The 14,437-nt window shown below is 49.0% G+C and overlaps 1 protein-coding gene across 2 annotated transcripts in view; it reads left to right on the top strand.

Moving 5' to 3' along the window:
• Positions 1 to 14,437, top strand: part of LOC111140821 (cytoplasmic FMR1 interacting protein 2) — a 126,308-nt gene that overhangs the window by 24,406 nt on the left and 87,465 nt on the right. For both annotated transcript variants that reach the window (XM_022493013.1, XM_022493012.1), the window contains exons 4-8: positions 3,411 to 3,488; positions 5,015 to 5,116; positions 8,703 to 8,884; positions 10,618 to 10,714; positions 12,039 to 12,167. In XM_022493013.1, the coding sequence (XP_022348721.1) occupies positions 3,411 to 3,488; positions 5,015 to 5,116; positions 8,703 to 8,884; positions 10,618 to 10,714; positions 12,039 to 12,167 (588 nt within the window). The remainder of the gene's footprint in view (positions 1 to 3,410; positions 3,489 to 5,014; positions 5,117 to 8,702; positions 8,885 to 10,617; positions 10,715 to 12,038; positions 12,168 to 14,437) is intronic.

Below are 14,437 nucleotides of genomic sequence, written 5' to 3'. Positions count from 1 at the left end.
TCAAATTAATGTTCTTGTACTATTTTTAATTTGGGGGAAACTTCCAAATGGACTTCCATCGTGGCTGCACCAGTTTGCATTCCCACCAACAGAGTGCGACAGGACTCCTTTTTCTCTACATCCTCGCCAACACTTGATGTTTCTTTTGCTTTTGATTTTAGCCATTTTGACAGATGTGAGGTGATATCTCATTATGGTTTTGATTTGCACTTCCCTGATGATTAGTCTTTTCGAACACATTTTCATGTGTCTGTTGGCCTGTCTGTATGTCTTCTTTGGAGAGATGTCTGTTTGTAAGTTCTGTTTTGGATATTATAACTGCACTGTTTGAGTCAGTTCTCACCTCTACCCTGTGAGACAGGTTTTATCACAATACCCATTTCATAGACAGGGAAAACCAGAGTCCAGAAAATTTAAGTAAATTACTCAAGGTCCCACCACTGACAAGTGATGTTGCCAAATGCAGGTCTGTCTGACTACAAAACCCGTGCTCTGGATTACTCTACAGGCAGATAGAAATGCACAAAGTCAAAGGTAAATGACATGACAAAAGTTTAAAGCTCTGTGTTTTTGAAGGGTCCTTGAGAGGGTCAGAGAAAACTTGATGAAAGAAGGGGCTTTTGAATAGGGCCTAATATGCCCTATGTATAGACTCACACACACATTTTAACCATATGTAAGATGACTTAAAATGTATAAGATATTCTCATACATGATATCATTGGAGCCTTATATCAGCCCTGTGACTTGCAAAGGGATCATTACGTCCATTTTAGAGATGAAAAACTGAGACCTGGAGAAGTGAACAAGCAAGTTGCTCATGATCCCACAACTAGTAAATCACAGGGTGGAACCTGGGATCCAGGCTTTTGATTCCGAGTCCTGATCTCTTTCTACTCATCTCTGCTGTTCCACATAGTTGGAATTCATCTGTCAGAGATGAGGTGGGGAAAACATCCTAGGTGGTGGAAACAGCAGGAGGAAAGACACAGACAGAGATTCTCAGAGACTCCCGGGATTTGGGTGTCTCTGTGCATGCACATATATAATGTCCCTTTCTGTGCCCAAATTCCCTTTCCTGAGCCACACACTGGAATTGCCTTGAGAGCATTAAAAAATACTGGGGCCTTGGCTCCTCCCCCAGGAATAAGGGTTTGGCTCTGCTGGGGCATGGCCTGGGCATCAGGAGTGAACTGGTGATTGGGGCCAACTCTACCTGAGAAAACTGGTGACATTTTCAAGGTAAAAGGTGAGCCCAGGCAGAGCCAGGATCAGGACTTAAGTCTTCCTGAGGCCCCATTTAGGGCTCTTTCTGCCCACCGTCCTGATCCCTGTCCTCCAGGCATCTGATGGATGGGCACTGAAACACCCACAGGGCAGAGTCTGCACCGTTCTCGTTTGCCGCCCTGTTCACAGCACGCAGCATAGAGCCTGGGACCCCGACCACTTAGTAAAGCATTCACTGAGTGAAAGTCAGACTCCTCCCCCTGCTGGTGGGCTGTGTGATGCTAACACGTAGATACACATCCCCGAGGTTATTGTCACTTCCCATTTTTGACCTCTGTTCTGAAGCAGGAGCAGCAGGAGACCCACAGGCTTGATCTTGGTGCTCTCTGGTCCCAAGGACAACATGTTATTGATTTTAAAAGGGGTCCAAATTAAGAATTGAAAGTATGGCTCCTCATCGACATTTGCTATGGAAAACAAAATTATAAGAAGTAATAAATTCCAAATTAAATCTGATCTTGTGCTAAGGAGATATTATGAAGTAGATGTGATACGTGGAATTAAAAAATTAGGCTCATTTTTTAAAAAAATTTTTAATAAAAAAATTAGGTTCATTTTTCTATCAGCACAGACATTTACAAGAGAGATGGTCTGGCGATGCCATTTTTATTGCTTTTTTGTCAACTTCATACAGCATCAAATTCACCATTTAAAGGGTATAATTCAGTGTTTTTTAGTGTATTTACAATGTCATACAAACATCACTGCCATTTTATTTCTGTCACCACAAAAAGAAACCCCAAGCCCATTAGCAGTCACTCCTAAGTCCTGTCTCTCCCCATCCCCCAATCTGCTTTCTGTTTCTGTGGATCTGTCTGTGCTGAGCAGTTCCTCTGAATGAATGATGAGCCAGGTGGCCTTTGGGGCCTGGCAGAAGGTTCTCCGCATTGATCCACGCCGTGGCCCATATCAGCACTTCCCTCCCACCTACAGACCAGCACTGCTGCTTTCTGTGGCTGTGCCACCCTGTGTTTATCCACGAAGCAGTCAGTGGCCATTTGGCTAGTTCCCACCTCTTGGTGTGAGGAGAGCGCTTCTGTGAACAAGGGTGCACATTTCTGTGTGGACGTGTGTTTTCATTTGTCTTGGACGTATGTACCTAGCAGTGGAATTGCTGGGTCATGTGGTGACTCCGTGTTGTATTCTTTGAGAAAGTGCCAGACTCCTCTTTTTCCTAGTAATACTCTTACTTCCCTTTATGGACCACCTGAAGTGGTCTGTGTGTGTGTGTGTGTGTGTGTGTGTGTGTGTGATTTAATTTTCATGAAATCCTTGGAGGTTGTCCTTGTCATTATCATTAAACAGATACTAAATGGAGAATTTTAGGTTAACTGACTTCTTGACGATGAAAGGACTAAGAAGTGATGAAGCTGGGATTTGAGCCCAGCTATGTAGAACCTGGGTTTAGGGCTCTTAGCACTTGGCGAGGTGAGGTGAGTCGTCACTCTATTTTTCGGATTCGTTTTCCATGCTCTTACCGGTTTTGCCATCTGCTGGGAATTATTTTAAAAAATGGAGCTTAATCATTTTCCTGCTTCTGGAATAGTAGCATGGGCTCTTATATAAGGGCAACCTCGTACTCTGTCATATGACAGAGTGTGTCCAGCCCCACGGAGAGCTCACTCGTTAGCTTCATGCCTCTTGTACCAAGGTATTTTTCAGTACACAGCAGTGTACTTCCATAATTATTACTCTTTGTTTTTTTAACCTACCGGCTGTACGTACTGTTTTGCTACTTGCTTATTTTCTTGCTCACAGTATACCCGAAACAAGGCAGACTTTTGATCTGCCGCCTTTTTTCTAAGGTGTTTTTCCATCTTTGAAAAATGTGGCCAGTTGGTAGCTCCCTGGGGTGTCTGAGGAGGCTCCCTGAAGCCGGGGCTTCTTAAACCTAAGGGTGGACCTGGGAAGATGAGTCACCTGGGAGCTGTATTGGAATACAGATTCTGATTCCATAGGCCCAGAGTGGGGCCGAGAGTCTGCACGTCTCCTCCGCTTCCCAGGTCTCCGAGATGCTGCTAGTCCCCCGGCCACTGTGAGGCGTTGAGGCTCTGGGGGGCCCTGAAGGAGACTTCTGCCACCAGCATAATTTCTCCCTGCTGAGGGCGTGTTTTGCTTTCCAGAATGAAATGCTGGAGGAAGGGCACGAGTATGCGGTCATGCTTTACACCTGGCGCAGCTGTTCCCGGGCCATCCCGCAGGTGAGCCTGTCCTTGCTCGGTGGCTCTCCGGGGCCCTCCGCTTCGGCCCCAGCCAGAGAGCGGAACTTTCCCAGCTGGCGGGGAGTGAGGCAGGGCCTGGTAGTCAAAGGAGCTCGCTCGAGACATGTGGAGAGCTTCCCGTAGCACTGATGACAGCTTAAAAAATATTCAATTTATTTCAAGATCAGTACGGACTACCTGTGCGACACCCAAACCATGGCCCAAAGGTATAAAGTAAAAAGCAAGACATCCCCATCTCCTCACCCCCACCATCCAAACTCACCTCCCACCAAAGCGGAATCACTGTGGATACTTTGCTGCATATTCCTCTGGATCTTTTTCCTTGAAATCACGACTGTTCCTACAAATGTTATTGTAAATTATCATTGACTTATATTTATAAATGTACATTGTTTATACTTATATTATTCTGCCATTTGCTTTTTTCCACTTAATTCCTTTTTAGTAACTTTTTTGTGTTGACTCATGCAGATACTCTATTTACCATAATTATCAACATCATATAGTTCATGGGTCCCATTATAACAAAATGAACAAACCACAGGTGTGCAAAGTAAACAGAAGCTATTCCTCTCTCTTCCTCCTACCCTTAGTCCCCAGAGGTAACTACTTATTAACAGTTTGCTTTGAACTCTTTCAGATTTTCTATGCCTCTATTATATATGGACACACAAACACACACACAGTTTTGTTTTGTGTTTTGGTTAACAAAAATGCGGTTCAATTACCCTTCACGTCCTGCTGGTTTTTCCACCTGTCAGGTTATGGTAGCAATCTCTCCGTGTCACTTCTAGCTTCCCCATGTTCCTTCTAGCAGCTTTATGATGATGTCATATGACTATCTCATACTTTATCCATTTAATCATTGACTGGTGGGTATTTAACCTTCATGCTACCATTTTAAGAATTCCTAAGCAACGGTGTGAAGAATGTCCTCATTATTATCCTTCACTCACTGTTCAGTTTCACCTGACCAGTTAGCAGTCTTGGGTGTGCAGGCTATGAAACAGCTTCCATGGGATTCTGATGTGTTGAAAACCAATGGACAGAGAAAATGGGTTTCTGGATGGGGCCAGGCATGGCCAGAGGGCCTCACGCTGTGTGCACGCAGAGCAGTGGCTGGCACATTATTCTCTGCTTAGACGCTGATGGGCTGCAATGGGTTAGGAGTGGGGGAAAGGCTGAAGGAGGGAGACCTTGCAGACCAGGGTAGATGTGTATACAGCTCAAGGCCAGGGCACTGAACAGATTGAAGAGGAGGAGGGTTTGATCTCAGAACCAGCTGGTTTCTTTCCCACAGCCAGGGTCTGGGGAGCAGTTCTCCTCTTGGTCAGACCCATCAGACAGGGCTACCCCAGCCCCCCGCTCACTAGGGTGATCACTGCATTTATCATCCTAAATGAGGTGCCTTCAAGAGTGCAAAAGGGCTCTGTTAATAAGACGACAGATGTGAACCAGAACTCCCTTGGCAAAGGAGGGTGTGTGATTCCCCCCTCTCCCTACAGGTGAAATGCAATGAGCAGCCCAACCGGGTTGAGATCTACGAGAAGACAGTGGAGGTGCTGGAGCCGGAGGTCACCAAGCTCATGAAGTTCATGTACTTTCAGGTGAGGGTAAGGGTGGGTCTGAATCAGGAGACTCGAGAGGCTCGGCTCTGCCGGCTGCTGGGGCATGGATTTTTGACCCAGCTTATTTACCTTACCCACTGAGCAGATACCCCTTATGTGCTCCTGACACAATCCTTGGTGAGCAAGATAGATAAGCCTCCCTCTGTCCACGTGATTTACGTCTTAGGGAGCCCATGAGTATGTTTCGGGAGGAGGAGAGACTGCCAGTAAAAAACACACAATCCTTTTCAGGGTGTAGTAAGTGCTGTGAGTAAAACCAAATTGAAAAATCCTAAGTCTGGGGTGGAGGGTGTCTGTGACCTGGTGTAGCTGTGGGGATGGCCTTTACACTGAACTCTGTAGGTGACAATCATCTGGCGTGTGAAGACCAGAGAAAGAAGGTTTCAGGCGGAAGGAACTGCAAAGGCAAAGGTCCTGAGGCCTGAAGGGGCATGGCGTGTTTGAGAAATAACGGGTAACCAGGGCACCGCAGTGAGTAGGGCGGCTGATGGAAGGTGACCCGGGGAAGTAGAAAGGACCTGATCTCCAGGGCACTGTAGGCTGGGAGGTCAGACATGAAAAGATTACGTGCATTTTACTCAGGCCTCATAGAAGCCCCTGTGTCCTCGTGACATGTTCTGGTTTGAGGTTTTGCAGCACTGTTCTGGCCGCTGTGTAGGAAATGGATGGGAGGTGGGGAGACAGTTACAGATGCAGAAGGTGAGAGGGGAGAAGAATGACAGCAGGGAGGCCAGCTGGGAAGCCAGGAAGAGGAAATCATTTTAGGAGGAAAAGAGAAAAGAGCGCCGTGGGGCCTCCATGAATGGAAGTCAAGAGGGCAGGCTGCTTAAACAGGAATGGCCAAGGGAGAATAAAGCAGAGTGGTTGGTTCCGGCAGTCATGTCGGACCCTGTGTGGGAGTGCAGGTTGAAGACTTCGAGGCTGGTCTGCACCCTGGGGCGGGAGTCGTGGCACACACTCTCTCCCCTCTACACGTTCCACTGAAGAGCTGAGTGTCATCAGGAGCCTCGCAGGCCCTGGCTGGGTGTCCAGCCCGCGCCCAGCTCTGCCCAGGCCTCTGGGGGCGGGAGATAGGAATGGTTGGGGAAGGCGCACACGCGTGCAGCCCAGGGCAGGAGGGCAGCTTCCGAGGCAGAGAAACTCAAGGTTCTGCACGCTGTCCCTGTGAGCCTGTGTGTTCTGAAACATCTAACCCCTTCAGCTCTCTCACCTTGGAAATCATGCCTCGTCTCAGGTGTGTGGGGAGGATAAAGGAGTTCTCTTCGTGGAGAGCCAAATGGAGCCCTGGTTGCAGAGCAGGTGTGACAAATGGCAGCTGCTGTGACTAGCCTGGTCTCTTTAGGAAGGCAGGCCCAAGAGAGAACTATCCAGAGGCTGACTGAGTGCTAAATGGGGAGGCCTTCCGACAAAGAATTTAGAGAAGGGAGGATCTGGAGTAATCTAGAACTATGTTGTTGAACACAGTAGCCATTAGCCATATGGGACTATCTACGTGAAAACTAAATAAAGTTCAGGTCCCCCAGCACACTAGCCATGAGGTGAGAAGGGCTCAGTAGCCACATGTGATGAGTAGCTTCCATATTGGACAGTGCAGTTATGAAACATTTCCATCATTGTGGAAAGTTCCACTGGACCTGGACTCGAAGGAGAGAGGATGGCTTGTCTGGGCTTTGGAGAAGGGGAATGACTGACTGGGACAGGGTATCCCATGTCCATGGAGTAAAGTTCATATACCAGGAGGGATTTCTCTCCTTCCCCCGCCTTTCCCTCTTCTTCCTCTACTTCCTCCTCTCTCTGTGTCTTTCTCTGAATTGCTGCTTTATCTATTTTTGTTATTGGTCAGCTGCTTTTTTCGGTAACAGATTTTTTGAGATGTAATTCACATACCATACAATTTATCCTTTATTTTATTTTATTTTATTTTAAGATTTTATTTATTTATTTGACAGAGGAGAGAGCACAAGCAGGGGGAGCAGCAGAGGGAGAGGGAGAAGCAGGCTCCCTGCTAAGCAGAGAGCCCGATGCGGGGCCCGATCCCAGGACCCTGGGACCATGACCTGAGCCAAAGGCAGTGGCTTAACCATCTGAGCCACCCAGGCACTCCCAATTTATCCTTTAAATTGGACAATTCAACCATTTTTTATTCGTATATTCACAGGGTTATGCATCCATCACCACGATCAGTCATAGAACATTCTCACCCCCCCAAAAAAATCTCATCCCTTTTAGCTACCACCCCATTATACCCTCCCCTCCCTCTCTCCAGCTCTAGGTAACCACGAATCTGCCTCACGTCTCTATGGAGTTGCCTCTTCTGGACACTGCATATAAATGAAATTGCAGAATAATGTGATTTTTGGTGACAGACTTCTTTCACTTAGCATATTGTTTTCAAGATCCATCCATGTTGTAACATGTACCAAAATACATGACAAAATACTAAGCTACTGTATGAATCTACCACATTTTATTTACATATTTATTAGTTAATAGACATTAAGGTTATATCCACTTTGGGATTACTTATGAACAAGGCGACTGTGAATATTCACGTATATATCGTGGGATAGACATATTTTTATTTCTTTTAACTATTCTCCTTGCTTCTATCTTTGCCCCTACTGTGGATTCTCACCACAGCAGCTATTGTGACCCCCTTACAGTACAATTCAGACCATGTTATCCTTGACTCACTCAGTGTAGAGACCTGAGCCCTCACAAAGTCCTGTGAGAGCCAGTGGCCCTGGTCCCTCTGTGCCTCCAGTTTCTTCCTTCTGCTCACTTCACTTCAACCACTGGCTTCTTGCTCATTCTTCAAACATGTCAGGGATACTTCCACCTTAGGGCCTTTGCACTGGCCACTCATGCTGTCCAGAATGCACTTCCTTCAGTTATCCCTGTCTTTCTCCTCTTCTTTCAAACTCTTTTCCTAAAAGTCGCCTCTGGATGATTTCTTCTCTGATCTTCCTACTAAAGTGTACAGCTCTCCCTGCCCTCCCTATCCACCTTTCCTGCTTTATTTTTCTCCACGGTGCATATCACATTCTAACATAGAGTATTTGTTTTGTTTTCCGCTCACATATAAGCACCTTAGGGCAGGTTTTTTCTTTTTTTTCCTGTTTTGTTCTCTACTTTCCTGGAGTACCTAGAATGGTTCCTGGCATGTAGTAGATGCACAATAAATACAATTTACTGGCTGCATGAGCCTCTCTCTCTCTGAGTGTGTCTCTCACTCTTGGTCTCTACCCTACCCTGTCTGGTGCCTGGCACTGGTCTAGGTGCTGGGATACAAAAAATGAATAAGACATAATGTTGCTCAGCAAAGGCATAGTGAATGAATTCCTTGGTTTGACTCACTTGGCTGTAGGTTCTATGCTCCCCTCTCCAAAGGAGCTCTGGATTTAGGGGCTCTGCTAAGAAAGATCTCCTGGCAGATCTGACTCTCTCTAAATGTCCACACTCTGACCAGAGCCCCAGAGGAGGGAGCCTTGATCCTGCTCTCCACCGAGAGCACCTTGAGCCCCCTCCGGGCCGCCTGTCCTTACCCGCTGCCCCTCCCCCGCAGCGCAAGGCCATCGAGCGGTTCTGCAGTGAGGTGAAGCGGCTGTGCCATGCAGAGCGCAGGAAGGACTTCGTCTCCGAGGCCTACCTCCTGACCCTGGGCAAGTTCATCAACATGTTCGCCGTCTTGGATGAACTAAAGAATATGAAGTGCAGCGTCAAGAACGACCACTCTGCCTATAAAAGGTCAGGGCACCCTCCCTGCCCCTCCTCCTGCAGAGCCCACCTAGGGGAGGCGGGGCCTGGAGCCCTTCTGCCGGGCTCCTCCTCCAGAACCGAACCAGCCATTCCCCGCCACGGCGGGAGGGCCTCTCTGTTTTTATAGGTGTTCTGTCGCAAAATGAGGTCAGAGCGTCATTTTCCCCGACCTATAGTGGTTTCCCATGCAGTTTGGGACCAGAAAAATAATCATAAGATAGTCACATCGGTCATTTCCTGCAAGATTCAGAAAGCCAATTCACACTGTTTCTGTAAAAGAAGGAACTGGATTCGCTCCCAGAACGGAACGGTTTCACTCTATTTGGACCCAGATCCTCAGGTGATGGAGGTCCAGTTCCCGCTACCCCTCGGCTCAGCTTTCCTTGAGAGCAGCTTCATTCACAGGCAGGCCTGTGCCCTGGGGTGGTCGCTGGCAGCTGGCGGCTTCCCTCTGACCAGCGTGGCAGCCCCAGCTCGGAAGGAAAGAAGGGGCGCTTCTTTCAAGTACTTTTGCCACAGTCCCGTGGAGGATTGTCCTGGCTCTGGTCTGGGTGGTGTGTGGAGCCCTCCCTCGGTTACTGCTGAGAGTGGGAGCTCCAAGGAGCAGGTGCTGGCCAGCGTCAGCTGAAAGAAGGACTGAGTGGGTCAGGGACTGTCACTCTCCAGAAATTAGGATACAGCCATGCAGAAGGTGGCAGTGGGCATTCGAAAGCAACAGATACTGTCCTGCATGCTGCTGAGGCTTCCATGAGCTCTGCAGTGTCTAGAGACATGTCTTAGGAAGGCTCTTCTGTGTCACTGATGAAGAGGGCCCCTCCTCCTTGAATCACATCCTCTGGGCCTCCAAGATAACTGGAGAAACCCGGCAACAGACCGATTCCCACCATTTTCTCTTCCCGAGGGACCTGCGTAACCCCGGGGTGCATGTCCACAGGCAGAGCCCCATCTCCAGACTGGTTCAGAAATAGCCGCTTTCACAAAGATTTCATAGACAGCACATGGCTTACATAGTATCTCCCATGCCCCTCCCCACCGTCCTTCCTCCCATTTCTTCCCAGTTTGGGCTACTCTTTGCATTGTGGTCCCAAGTGACACACTCACAAGCCACGTGAGCAAGGCATATCTATGCTCTCGCAGTCGGCCATGACTCAGGACGCACCACCACCAGGCTAGGCTGGAACAGTGCAGGGTACTGTGTGGTTCCCCCTTTGAGCCCTGTGTATGTTCCCCATGCCCATGATCCCTTCACCTCCAGTCCTGTTAGGTGGAATAGACTTCTGTTTCCATGCAGTGCTTTGCTTTAGAAACTTGGAGGTTTTCTGTAAATAACATAATCCATATAAAACCAACGCACCCTGCCTGGGATTCCTCTCCATGACCGCTTGCGGTTTCACAACAGGTCACAGCCCAGCACGAGGGTGCTCATTTCACTCTGTCTTGCCACCTCTGGCTGGTTCCTAGGATGCTAGTTGCCCTTAAACTTGCTGGGTTGGACCTATTCTTGCCTCTTAATTGTAGGTGCCCTTAATATAGGGTGTACATAGCCCCAGACAAAATGACTCCAGAATACACTCTCCTTTGATTTCAGAGTCACCTGTGATATTCAGAGCTCCCTAACCCCAGGGGGCGGTGGAACTCTGGGTTAGGTGGAAGTGGGAGCCCCTGAGGCCTGGCTTGGGCGGGTTACGTCTGAGCATTCCTCTCCATGACACCATGTACAGGGCAGCCCAGTTCCTGAGGAAGATGGCGGACCCCCAGTCTATCCAGGAGTCACAGAACCTTTCCATGTTCCTGGCCAACCACAACAGGATCACCCAGGTGATGACACATTCCTTGTTCATCTGGGCCTGGGGTCTCAGGACACAGGCAGGGGCCTGACGATGGAGGGACCACAAGCAGGGAAGCCCAGTCCAGATGAACATCCCCACTTTCCTACTCGTGAATTAGCAGACGTAAGTCTTCTCCCAACCACAGATGACCCTTTTACCCTCTGCGGGGTTTTGTTCCCTGAAAGTCTTCTCGGCCCACATGCCGCCTTCACGTCAGTGAGGACTGAGAGCCTGGGTTCTGGAGTGTGACGGCCTTGTTTTCTAATCCTGGACCCTCCACTGACCCCTTGTGAGAACGTGAGCCAGGTCTAAGCCACCATTTCCTCATCTGTGAAGTAGAGCTGTTATTTTGAGAATATGAGATTCCATCTCCTAGGACTGTTGTGAGGAATGAGAGACCATTTCAAAAGGCTGTGGTGAGCAGAGCCTGATGAATGGTCAGAGCATAAGCTGCCGTAGCTATGGTTACTGCCGCCACTTTGCCGGGCACCCCTGCAGCTATGGCTGTCCTGCTCTGACTTTATGTAACCCGTCCTGCTCACCCATTAGGCCAGCCTAAACGGGCGCCAGCGAGAATGTGGGCAGGGCGCTGGTTGAGAGGGGCCCTCCATCTTGGAAACGTTTTCAGGCCCAGACCTCTCTTGGGGATGCTGCTGGCTTCACTGGGCCCTTCCTCCTATTGGCTAACTGTACAAGGCTGTCAGTGTTGACATGTTTCTTTCCTGAGATTCAGCCCCAGGTTCTGTGGAAAGCAGTAGCAGCACCTCCCACGGCCTCCCCCACAGGGCCCCAGGTTGTCCCTTTGGAGAGAAAGGGCCTGAGGTGGAGACCACAGACTCTTCTCTGATGGGAAGTGCTTCTGTACCACCGTGCCCTGCAGGAGGGGCACGCCTGCTGGTCTTGCTCTCCTCCCCTGGACTGGGTCTTTCTGTTATCATCTGAGATGTCATGGCTAAGTCTACGCTCTCAAAACCAAGCCTAGATTACCACAGGCCTGTTGCTGGAAAGCTGTACTGCTTTTCAGTTCAGCCCAAGAAAGGATTTTCTGTCAGAATTGCTAGGAAATAAAATGGAGGCTCCAAGCGGGGTGGCTTCCCTGCTGTGGGAGAGTCACAGGAGCTCTGACCAACCACTGTGGGGACTTTGAGGAGGAGACGCAGGCTCCGTCCACCTGGCATGGTCAGGGGGGTTATGCTCTGTCACTGCCAACCAACTGTGGGCCTTCCAGGGTGGGGGTGGGGGTGGTGGGGGCGGTGTGGGGGAGGGCAGGGGAGCAGGAGAGGGGCTAACCAGCGGGGGGCGCTGCTGTTCAGTGTCTCCATCAGCAACTGGAAGTGATCCCAGGCTATGAGGAGCTGCTGGCAGACATTGTCAACATCTGCGTGGACTACTACGAGAACAAGATGTACCTGACCCCCAGTGAGAAGCACATGCTCCTCAAGGTACGACAGCAGCCACACAGCCCGGGGCCTGGACTTGCCCCCCGTGCCTACCCCCCCACCCCGCTTACTGGAAATCTTAAAACACACACACCCACCCACATACACACACACACACATTTATTTTTTCTTATTTAAACACTGATACAGATCTTACTGGACATCATTTTTTATAACCTGGCTTTTTTTTTTTTTTTTTTTTTTTGCCTTTAATATGTCATATATACCTTTCCAGATGTTGTTAAGGGTATTTACTGGGATGTCGTTTTTTTGTTTGTTTGTTTTTTAAAGATTTTTATTTATTTATTTGACAGAGCAAGAGATCACAAGTGGCAGAGAGGCAGGCAGGGGATGGGGGGTGGTGGGGAAGCAGGCTCCCTGCTGAGCAGAGAGCCTGATGCAGGACTCCATCCCAGGACCCTGGGACCATGACCTGAGCTGAAGGCAGAGGCTTAACCCACTGAGCCACCCAGGCGCCCCTGCGCTGTTGTTTTTAATGGCTGCTGAGTATCCCAATGCCCGTGGACATTGTCTTTAAACAAATCCTGTCATTGGCTATTTGTTTGCTGAACTGCAGTGAACATTCTTATAGCACAACCACTCTGTCCACACTCTTGCCAAGTCAGACGTCCCAGAGGAGAAATTGCTGACTCAGAGGGAAGGCAGCATCTTCCAGCTTTTGCTGTATTTTGTCAAAGTAGTCACATTGGTTTCAGCAGTTTACAAGTTTCATTTTTAAATTATCAAGTAATAGTTATTGTAGAAAATCGGGAATATATGGAAAAGCACAGAAAATTTTTCTCCCTACAGTCTTTCCATCCAGAGGTAACATTTTTAGCATTCTGATGTATTTTCCTGTACTTTTTCTGTGCTCACAGACGTTTTCATCATATGCCATATGCATAAATTGTGTGTGTGTGTAATTTTTATCGCATTTGATTAGACGTAGCGGGAGTGTCATGCTGCCGCTCAGTGACGCAGTCTGGACACCTTGCATTTCTTACCCATTCCTCCGCCTCTGGCTGCTCAGGTTGTCCCGGATTTCTCTCGGCAGTGGTAGCACAGACACGAGCGGCCTTCTGCATGTTCTTCTGACACGCTGCCCAGCCCCTTTTGAGTCTTCTCCAAAGCCTCCCCTTTTGATGTTCTCCTGGTATTTTATTTTTCCTCCTCTCCTTCGTGCCACCCCCTCTACCCTAGAAATCCCAGCCCTGTTGGGTTCCCTTCTTTCTATTCCCATCGTGCCTTGATAGTGTTTGCAGGACAGGGTGGCTCAGTGACTTGTTCACTCCGGCTTCCTCCGCCTCATCAGAAACCCAGAATGCCCCAGAGCCTAGTGGTCTCTCTCAGCCCCTTGCTGTGCCTCCCGGAATGGCTGGTGCCACCCACCAGCTCACTAAATCCCAGCCCACCAAGCACTCTGAGATGCTGCCAGCAGATTTTCTCTCACCGGCTTTTACGGTCTCCGCACCTCTGCTTCCCAGCCCTGAGCTCTCCACTTCTCCCAGCTCAGGCTCCGGGTCTCGACGCTGGCTGTTCCCCCATTTTGCAGCTAGTGTTCATGAACTCAGACGCCACCAGGGTGCCTCTCATCTAAGGTGGGAGAGTCTGGCACACACCCTGCAGAGCATGGGACCGAATGGGACGAAGAAGAGGGTGTGACCTTCATGGTCCTCTGGTCCAGGCCCTTAACATGTCAAGGGTGACTTCCCTACAGTCACAGCAGCTGCGAGCCAGGAGAAGCTGCTTCCAGCCTAGCCATTCAGGCCCTGGTAAACTTGCTGTGCATTTGATAAAAGGAGCAAAACATGTCAGCTTTCAAGAAGCTATTAAATGGACCAGCATATCAAGAGTCAGCCTGGTGACCTGCTTATAGAGTGTTGTCATGCAACAACAAAATGTGTTCTGAATGAAGTCACCAGCAGCTCCTTGGGAATCCGTGCATTGTTTTAGCTTCCTCGGGGAAAGAAGTGAATAGTTTGCACATTCATACAACACCGGGCAGGTATTCCCAAGTCCCTCTGATGGGCTAGCCCCCAAGGAGGCAGCCACAGGCAGCGCTCAGCCCTGTCTTGCAGGAAGCCTCTATTAAATAGAAGTTGTGGTCAGATCTGCCTTCAGACCCTGTCTCTGCAACCTATTAGCTGTGTGACCTTAGCAGGCTGGCCAACCTCTCTGTGTCTCTAATTCCTCGTCTGTAGAATAAGGTCACTGTGTAAACTTGACTCCTAAGATGGTTGTGAGAATTGAGGAAAATACCCAGGGAAGCCCTA

Source organism: Enhydra lutris, unplaced genomic scaffold (assembly GCF_002288905.1).
Source record: "Enhydra lutris kenyoni isolate GAN:26980312 unplaced genomic scaffold, ASM228890v2 scaffoldscaffold5, whole genome shotgun sequence".
Lineage (NCBI taxonomy): Eukaryota > Metazoa > Chordata > Mammalia > Carnivora > Mustelidae > Enhydra > Enhydra lutris.
Note: the sequence above shows the minus strand (reverse complement) of the source record. Positions and strands in the feature narration are given on the sequence as shown.